Source organism: Danio rerio, chromosome 25 (assembly GCF_049306965.1).
Source record: "Danio rerio strain Tuebingen ecotype United States chromosome 25, GRCz12tu, whole genome shotgun sequence".
Taxonomy (NCBI): Eukaryota; Metazoa; Chordata; class Actinopteri; order Cypriniformes; family Danionidae; genus Danio; species Danio rerio.
In genome coordinates, this window is record NC_133200.1 from 9,005,001 (window position 1) to 9,015,000 (window position 10,000).

Here is a 10,000-nt window from a genome sequence, read left to right on the forward strand (position 1 = left end):
AGTCTCAATTAACAAGAAAAACTTGGCTACGCTGGTAGGAAAGGGCTGGAAATAGCAGGGCTGGACAAGACATGACACTAGGGATGGCTGACATGAAACTGACGTTTGACACAGTGTCGAGATCCCGAAGTGCAAGTGTTTCGAAACACTGCACCGAAGCATGATTCGAAACACCCAGGTCACGTGACTAAAGTGTTTCGAAACACCTGGTCACATGACTAAAGCGTTTCAAAGCATTGATCATTTCTGAAGCGTTTCGAGACCTGGAGAATATGCATTTGACTAACATGGTCAATTTCAAATTTCTAACTCGTATGGCCTTGTGGACTGTGCGTGTGCACGATGTAGCTGTGCTTCAAATTAATTTTGGGTTCTAATCCCAACTAGAACAAATACTCCAAAATCATGATTTTCTGTATTTTAATCATTTTACTGTTTGATGGTGTAGTCTAGATAGGATACAGCTGCGGATACGCCATCAATTTAGCATTATTTTTGTAACACTGTAAAACAATAATTAATATTTTTACAGTACAGTGATGGGTTTAGGTTTTAGATAGACGTTAATAAAATACAATGGGAAATTTAATTAATAATGTAAATACTTATTGTTAACTTCTGGCCACAATTTTATCTGATCTAGCAACAACCCTGTTTTATGACCAAAACAATATGACAAGAACGCTGTCGAGACCGCATGTTCGGAACAATAACAAGAGACAGGACTCACAAGGCATGACCAGTGCCCGGACTCTGCCACAGAAACAAGAATTAACCAAACTGAAGTGGCAGAATCCTGACATAGTCACGCCCCATTCACAGGGGGCGTTAGCTTCAATGCTTCCCATTCACTTTGAATGGGTGACGTCAGGCATTGCCGAATTGCATTGTGGATCCGTTGGCGCCGCTTCAGAGGCGTTTCTCACTGCAGAAGTTGGGACTTGCTCAACTTCCGCCAACGGAAGCGTCAGCCAATCAGATCGCTGTATGCAAATACAACAGCTTAGACAGTGGCCAATTGCTGACTAATTTCATTGGCTGATGCTGCTATGATGATCACGTCAGCCCCAACTTCACACACGCCCTCTGTCAAGTGTTGACGCTGAAGCCCCGTGTGAATGGGGCGTCAGGCTTAGCAACAAAACAGCAGTACTATTTTCTTAAAAACATCTTAGATGTCCGCAGGAATTAAAAGGGGAAACTGTACATACAAGATGTAAAATAAGTCTCTGATGTCCCTAGAGTGTGCATGTGAAGTTCTGAATTTGAATTCATTTCATTCAAACTTTGATTGCAAATGGGAATTTTAGAAATAACTATAATCAACATTTTTCTTCTACAGCCTGGAGAAATCTGGACATATCAGTGTTACAACTATACATGCCTTAATACCGGTGTCTATGTGAAAGTTCCTGTAACGTGTCCAACTGTAAATATGTGTGGTGATGGATACAAAAGCGCTGTTGAAAACTGCTGTCCAACTTGTGGTGAGTCTTCAAGATTTGATAAACCGTCAAAGAAATCGTAATTCAAAATGAGATCAACTCTCAGTAAAGTATAAGCAGGTAACAACTGCTAGCATTGTGCATGGGTGAGAAATTAAGACATCAAAACAAGTCCTTAATGGACAAATGATTCACTTACAGTAGTTTGAACCAGCTGGTATGGCCACAGACACCAAACAAACATGGAAACGCTTGATATTTCTGGACACATGATACAATCATTCAATAATATTAATTGAAATATTCTTCATCCATTCAGTTTGTGATTATGAGCAATGCCTTCAGAAGAAATGCGATGTGGGATTTGAGTTAGGCTTCAATAAAACTGAAGGCAGTTGCTGTCCACCCTGCGGTAAGTATCACATTTTAAAATAATTTATCTAAATCTTTTCAAGCTTCCAAAAAGAAAAGCGCTTTTTCTCCCAGTAAAAATAAAGCAAAATATAATTAAGTGGAAATTTCAATTTGAATAATCAAGAAAAATGATTGCTTTTCATGCTGACAGAACATTCATTTTCGAGTGAATCTTCTCTATAACAAATTGACTTATTTCTGTTTAGTGCAAAAGGATGTCTGTGTGTACAATAACACCGAGTACAAGGTGAGCTGTTTGGTTCATTCACTCATTTTGGTTGAAGCTTTATACAGTAGATTTATAGATTTATGAATTTCAGTCTTTGTCTTTTGTTAGCTTGGCGTCTACTATTTCACATGTCAGACTTTGAACTGTCGTCAAGTTAATGGCTCATTTGTGGCAGAGATGACCACAACTCAGTGTCCTTACTTGAGTTCACAGGACTGTGGGTCTGTAAGTACAATCCCTAACTTCAACTGCACATTACATACTTGTCTGCACATGACTGTTGCATTCTCCACATAAAAATCTGAAATAAAGCAATATATGCAAATTACACTTATGACACACAAGTGCATATTTAGGGTTAAGCTTCACATAAAAAAAAAATATATATATATATATATATATATATACATATACATATACACACACACACACACACATATATGTATATGTGTGTATATATATATATATATATATATATATATATATATATATATATATATATATATATATATATATATATATATACATTTTTTTATATATATATATATATATATATATATATATATATATATATATTATTATTTTTTTATTTTTTTTTTCCTGAAATATTGGCTGCCATTGAAGCTATAAATATGTATATATGTCTAAATATATAACCTATAATATATAAGTTATATATGGATATATTGTATATCTATTCATGTCTGGTCATTCAGTCAACCAATGAATCATTGTAAGCAGAAAGAGCATATAGCGGTATAAGCGCCAATGAATTATTACAATTGTAAAAAAATACAAATCTTTCTCCCTCTCTTTCTAAGGGCTTTGAATATGTGAAACAAGAAGGAGATTGTTGTGGAGCATGTGTGCAAAGAAACTGTACTTACATGATGGAAAACATCACATACACTCTTCAGGTACATTTCAAATCATTTGTCAACTTTTCTATATCCTTTTAATTTATCAATTAATGAACCTGCACTTTTCTTTAGTAAAATCTGTCTGTTTCGCTAGGTTGGAGAAGTTCACAGTTACAAATGTGAAAATGTGACCTGTAGTGCCATTAGTGGCTCTCCAGTGACTGAGAGGAACTCTGAGAAGTGCACTTACTTGAGTTCACTTGACTGTAAACCTGTAAGTAGAATCTCTGTCCAGTCCCAGCAGACACATGACGCCAAATTGACATTATACCCCAACGTCGTAGTTACAGCTTGACATTGTGTGGAAGTTACCACTGTAATGTCAATCAGACGTTGGATTTTAGTTGCCATACCTGACGAACAAATGTCAGTATTTGATGTCAATATGACGTTAGTTTAAGATGTTGGCTCAACGTTGGATTCAAATCAGCAAAATATCAACGTCATTTTACATTGTTATTGGATGTCAAAATAACAAGACCCCTACAAATGACTTTTACTGAGCTGTGAGTTAGTGTTTGGTTAAAACTGATGTAAACTGAACTGGTAATCATTGCTGTCAATTATATTGTAGATTTGTGACAAAGACTAGTCTATTCCCAGCAGGCACACAACGTCATAAAATGTTAATATTAGGTTAGATTTAGGTCATGAACAGGGCCAGACGGAATCTGCGGATGTTTTTTGCTATTTCTGCTGAGAATTTTGGCAAAAATCTGCAGATTTCAGCAGAATTATTTTGGGATTATCCAGTGGAGTATCATAATTAAAACCTTAATGTATATTAAATAAAAAGTAATAAATTACTTAATAAAAACTGAATAAATTCAGATTTACACATTAACTCAAGTAAATAAACAGAATTAATAATGGGCTAAGAGTCTGCAGAAATCTGCGGAAAATCTGAAGAATTCTGCTCTTGCAGATTCCGTGTGGGCCTAGTCATGATATTAGGTGACCAAAATTTTATGTCTAGCCAGCGTCTAAGGACAATGATATTTTGACGTCCAATAATGACGTCAAATGACGTTGATATTTGGTTGATTTTAGGTTGTGTTGAAAAGTGACTAAAATAATGAGTGCAAATAAGAACTGTAAAATAAGTGCAAAAGAACTGTACCTACATGATGGACAACACCATGTATACTCTTCAGGTAGATTTCAAAACATCTGCCAACTTTTCTCTGTATTTTTTTTGTTCATTAATTAATGAATCTTTCTTCAGCGCTCTTAAACTCTCTCTGTGTTTTGTTAGGTTGGAGAAGTTCACAGTTACAAATGTTGAAAAGTGACTAAAATCAAACGTCAAGCCAACATCTTGTACCAACGCCATATTAATGTCAAAATCTGATATTTATATGTAAGCTATGGCAACAAAAAGCCAATGTCTGATACTCAAAATCCACTTAACGTCAAGCTGTAACATAATTAGAAGTTGATAATTGCTTGATTTTAGGTTGGACGTTGGACATTGACGTCGACCCAATGTTGAATTCTGACATCAACCCAATTTTCGTTTCCAAACAAAATGCAACATCCCCACAACGTAAGGGTACAAACTGTTAATCTGACGTCATGCTCATCTGTGCCTGCTCGGTTCACTCACTGGTTGTTAATGCTTTTCTGTTTACTTTCTCATTTTAATCACATTTTGCTTTTTAAAGCCAGACTTAAAAGTACTAAACTGAATTAATAAAACGTTTCTCTCTAAGGGCTCTGAATACGTGTATCAAGAAGGAGATTGTTGTGGAACATGTGTGCAAAGGAACTGTACCTACATGGTAGACGAAACCACATACACTCTTCAGGTACATTTCATTAACTTCACTATATTCTTTTAATCCTTCAGTCCTCTTATAGTCTGCCTGTGTTTTGTTAGGTTGGAGAAGTTCACAGTTACAAATGTGAAAATGTGACCTGTAGTATGATCAGTGGCTCCCCTGTGACTGAGAGGAACTCTGAGAAGTGCACTTACTTGAGCTCCCTTGACTGTAAACTTGTAAGTAGAATCTCTGTTCAGTGTTTCTTCATTTAATAGACATGTTTGGCAGCCGCTATTTTTGAGCTGTTTATATTACAGCACCTAAATGACTAAGCTTTATGTTCTTGTTTACATCTGGATACCTACTTCACAGTGAGTGATCTTGTGGTGTTGCCATGTCCAGTTATTCTAAGCATCTTTTTTTTGGTTTGTTATTCAGGTTGGCTCATAGATGAATGAAGTTTAATGAGGAGAGCCATGTATTAGAGATATTTTCAACATGATATATTTATTTGTTTATTTCAGTTTATTATGGAGCTGCTTTTTGATTTGTTTTTGTTTTTTTCAAGGAAGACCTGGCAACACAAATGAGTCACAGCTTGAACCTCTTTCTCTGTGATTTCTCTCACTGTTCATTTGGTTATCAGTATGCCCACCCGGAATTTGCGCGCGCAGAATTCCGCATATTTTTAGCCCATCATTAATTCTGCTTATTTACTTGAGTAAATGTGTGTAAATCTATGTTTATTCAGTTTTCTTTTATTAATTTCAGTAATATTCTTGACTAATATGAAAATGTTCATTTGATTTATAAACAATGCAGTTTGTACAGTAATATTTTCTGTCTTTTACTAGATATATTATATGACAAACTTGCTTTATTTACCAAATAAAGTGAATCTAATTGGATGTGCATTTTAAACATCAAATAAAAGTTTAAAAATATATATTTTTTTATTTCATATATTAAGGTTTTAGTTACTCGGGAGTTACACTGCCAAAATAATTACGACTTTTATCAAAATTCTCCACAGAAATAGCAAAAAAACGTCCGTCTGGCCCTAGTTATCAGTGAGTCAGTATGCAAGCAAACAAAGAGAAGCATCTCTGATGTGTTTTAGATCATGTCACTAAAATTTGTTTGTGTTAAACTTTTGTAAACGAGACCACTACACATGACTTTTACTGAGCTGTGGGTTAGTTCTTGGTTAAATCTGATCTTAAATGTAGTGGTAATCATTGCTGTTATTAAATTCTAGCTTTGTGACACACACTAGACTACTCACCGACTGGTTGTTCATATTTTTCTGCTCACTTTCTCCGCTTTCTGCCACTGAATTAAAAACATTTTTCTCTCCAAGGGCTCTGAATATGTGTATGAAGAAGGAGATTGTTGTGGAACATGTGTGCAAAAGAACTGTACTTACATGATGGACAACACCATGTATACTCTTCAGGTAGATTTCAAAACATCTGCCAACTTTTCTCTATATTATTTTAGTTTAACCATTAATGAATCTTTCTTCAGCCCTCTTAAACTCTCTTTGTGTTTTGTTAGGTTGGAGAAGTTCACAGTTACAAATGTGAAAATCTGACCTGTAGTGTCATCAGTGGCTCTCCTGTGACCGAGAGGAACTCTGAGAAGTGCACTTACTTGAGTTCACTTGACTGTAAACTTGTAAGTAGAATCTCTGTCCAGTGTTCCTTCATTTAATAGTATTAATTGGCAGCCGCTATTTATTAAATCTATTTACCTCTTCCTGCAGTGCCTAAACTAAACAACTATGATCAACAACAAAATAATATACTTTTTGTTTACATCTGAAAGTCTACTCCACAGAGTGTGCTCTTGCCATGTCCAGTTAATATAAGCATCTTTTGGTTTGTTTTTTAGGATTAGCTCATAGATTAGTCAAGTTCAATAAGTTATTAGAGTATGTGGGAAACCTTATTTTAGTTAATTTTGTTTTTATGAATGGAGCTGTTTTTAATTGTGTTTTTTTTTTCTAGCAAGACCTGGCAACACAAATTAATCATAGCTCGGACATTTTCTCTGTGATTTCTCGCTTTGTTCATTTGGTTTTAAATGGCTCAGATTGTGGGCGAACAGAAGAGTCATCTCTGATGTGTTCTAGAATATGTCGCTAAAAATTAGTTGTTCATGCACAATGCGTTGAAGTTTTGTAAACGAGACCAATACACATGACTTTTACTGAACTGTGTGTTCGTGTTTGGTTAAATCTGATCTGAAACTAACTGGTATTCATTGCTGTCAATTATGTATTTAGCTTTTTGAAGCTAATCTATTCACTGATTGTTTGTTCATGCTCACTTTCTCCTTAACATCATCTGTTGCTTTTAAAATGAGGCTTTAAAAAAGCCGTAAAAGTGCCACTGAATTAATAAAACTTCACTCTCTAAGGGCTCTGAATATGTGATAAAAGAAGGAGAATGTTGTGGAACATGTGTGCAAAGGAACTGTACTTACATCATGGACAACACCACGTACACTCTTCAGGTGATGAGTATTCATGAATTTTTCCTTATTTTTAGTCCATCAAGTAATACATTTTCTTCAGCCCTGTTAAACTCTCGCTGTGTTTTGTTAGGTTGGAGAAGTTCACAGTTACAAATGTGAAAATGTGACCTGTAGTGTCATCAGTGGCTCTCCTGTGACTGAGAGGAACTCTGAGAAGTGCACTTACTTGAGCTCACTTGACTGTAAACCTGTAAGTAGATTCATTATTGTCAAGCCACACGACAGCTAAAGCTGTTTTCACAACAATCTTCCTAAGATAAAAAGACCATTAATAAGTTTTTATTGATTTCTTAGGAGTAAAGGGTCATGAAACCCCCTAAACACATTTTTAAATGTGTGAATATAGGTTATGCATTGCTTAAAACTGCAACATGAATTGGAAATTGGTTAGTTTTGCATTTTTGTAAGCTATTTCTCTCGGTTTGAAAAGCAAAGTTGAAGCAATGTCAAGTGATTTAAGGTCCCTGTGTTTTTGGGCTGCCAGGACTGAAGCACACAAGGTGACTTCAACAGATTCAGGGCATTTCTCTACAATTATTCATGCGAAAGACATTATTATTGCATGTGTGCATACTAGCTGTCTTCATGCAGTAATGAAACTCAGCTTGAAACATACTTTTTCTTTTCCTTTTTCAAATCGGAGGTATGAAAACCATCCTGCTGAAACATGGGTTTTGTTACACTTTAAAGTACATGTGAAATTAAAATGACTGTACATCCGTTTATTTTACTAGCACACATTGTTATTCTTTAGCTGAACTATTAATCTGTGCAAGTTAATCCACTTTTTAAAAATCTTTAATTAAAAGCCCCTTTCACACAATGATACCGGTAAATATACCTGGAAAATTTCCAGAACGACTTTACCGGTAAATTCAAAAAAGCGCTGTTCACACAGGCGAGGACGTTACGGAATTTTTCCGGAAAAGAGCATTCACACATCCATCGCAAAATGCCGGTAAATTTTCACATCATTAACCAGAAATGAACTCTAAAGGGCTGCGCTTGTGTTTGTAAACATTTGACTACATTACAAACTCTTCGGATGGATCAGTATTGAGTACAACTCCAACGAAAACTTAGAGAAACACTTTCGCATGTCGAGATGTTCATGATATGTGTGTGTGCTGGCGCTATGGGCGCTCACGGGCACACGCAAAGCTTGAAGGTAAATGAACAACGGATTATCATAAACATTTTATCGATAATTATTTACACAGTTAGCATTAGGAAGGAACATAGAAACGTTATCTTACTAACATCAAGCAGCTAAATGTGTCTGGAAAAATATTCAAAGGCTTTTTTTCTCATAAACCGGGCGCACGTGAATGCGTCTGACTGTTGTGATTGACTAAAGTAGACGTCTCACGTCAGCACGTTCTAGACGTGCACGCGCTCTTTCCGGCGATCTTCCTTCTGCATTCACACAGCGCAGCATTTCGGCAAATTACCGGTAATGTTACAACTTCTCTTTCCGGAAAATAGCCAGAACGAATTTACTGGTATTTTCAAAAAGGGCCTGTTCACACATACAACCTTTCCGGAAAATTGCTGGTAATTTTCCGGAAAGGTCTGTATGTGTGAAAGGGGCTAAAGTGTGGTCACTTGCTTCCACATTCCCTCTGACCCAAAAATTGACATTTTCACCAGGGTGTAATAAATTATCTGATGGGTATTTTGACCTGAAAACAACTTAAACACATTCTGAAATCTTATTTAACATCCTGTTTTAAGGCCAAAATTTGAGCCTAAAGTTAGAAAAAAAAATTAAGTTGTTATGATTTTACCGCTTAGTAAATCTGCCTCTGAATCCTTAGAGTTTTTATAACTATAAACTTGTTTTTATCCTTCAAGTTCTTTGAATACGTGAAACAAGAGGGAGACTGCTGTGGAACATGTAAACAAACATGCTGTATTTATGAAGCACCAGACAACACCACCCATACTCTTAAGGTATTTTGTAAAAAAAATTATCTTTAATCATAAATGTATTGTAACAATGTACCTGTGCTGTTTTTCCTCATGTAGCCTCTATGTATTTTTATATAGAATAACGAGGCGTACACATCCAAATGCGAGACCGGTACCTGTCATGAAGTGAATGGCTTGTTTGAGACTGAGAAGACGATTAAGCAATGCCCTCCATTTAATCCAGACGACTGTGAGCCTGTAAGACTAGTTTCAGTTTTTGTTGCATTCTGCTATTACTTAGAGAAGATTCACCCAATGCTTAAGGAAAGTTCACCCAAAAATGAAAATGTACTCATTATTTACTCCCCCTTAAGTGGTTCTTAACCTTTAGAAGTTTTTTTGTAGAAAGGATATTCTGAAGAACTTTGGAAACTGGTAGCCATTGAAAAAACCTACTACATTGTTGCAAACAATTTATATGAGCTGAATTTAAACAAGCAATTTAAATTTAGATTGTTCAAATTAATTTGTTTAAATTCAGCCCAAATAAATTGTTCGCAGTCACTTACCTTTAAAATAAGTTTAGTAAATCCAATGAATCATCTTAAAATATCTTTAATTTCAAATCCTACATTTTAGGCCTTAAAGTCTTAAATTCACTGTAATATTGTTTTTTAGGTCTTAAATCATTTTAAACCAGTCTTATTTTTCCAATGTCCAACGAAAGTTACCCATGGAAAGCACCCATTCAATCACAATTAATTCCAAATACATCCAAAC

The 10,000-nt window shown here is 35.4% G+C and overlaps 1 protein-coding gene across 1 annotated transcript in view; it reads left to right on the forward strand.

Moving 5' to 3' along the window:
• LOC137489326 (uncharacterized) overlaps positions 1-10,000 on the forward strand; it is a 49,558-nt gene that overhangs the window by 37,076 nt on the left and 2,482 nt on the right. Inside the window, exons 37-50 of the mRNA XM_073942802.1 lie at positions 1,343-1,487; positions 1,765-1,857; positions 2,066-2,106; positions 2,197-2,313; positions 2,910-3,005; positions 3,103-3,222; positions 4,721-4,816; positions 4,888-5,007; positions 6,132-6,227; positions 6,329-6,448; positions 7,193-7,288; positions 7,380-7,499; positions 9,164-9,262; positions 9,359-9,478. Of these exons, the coding sequence (XP_073798903.1) occupies positions 1,343-1,487; positions 1,765-1,857; positions 2,066-2,106; positions 2,197-2,313; positions 2,910-3,005; positions 3,103-3,222; positions 4,721-4,816; positions 4,888-5,007; positions 6,132-6,227; positions 6,329-6,448; positions 7,193-7,288; positions 7,380-7,499; positions 9,164-9,262; positions 9,359-9,478 (1,479 nt within the window). The remainder of the gene's footprint in view (positions 1-1,342; positions 1,488-1,764; positions 1,858-2,065; positions 2,107-2,196; positions 2,314-2,909; positions 3,006-3,102; positions 3,223-4,720; positions 4,817-4,887; positions 5,008-6,131; positions 6,228-6,328; positions 6,449-7,192; positions 7,289-7,379; positions 7,500-9,163; positions 9,263-9,358; positions 9,479-10,000) is intronic.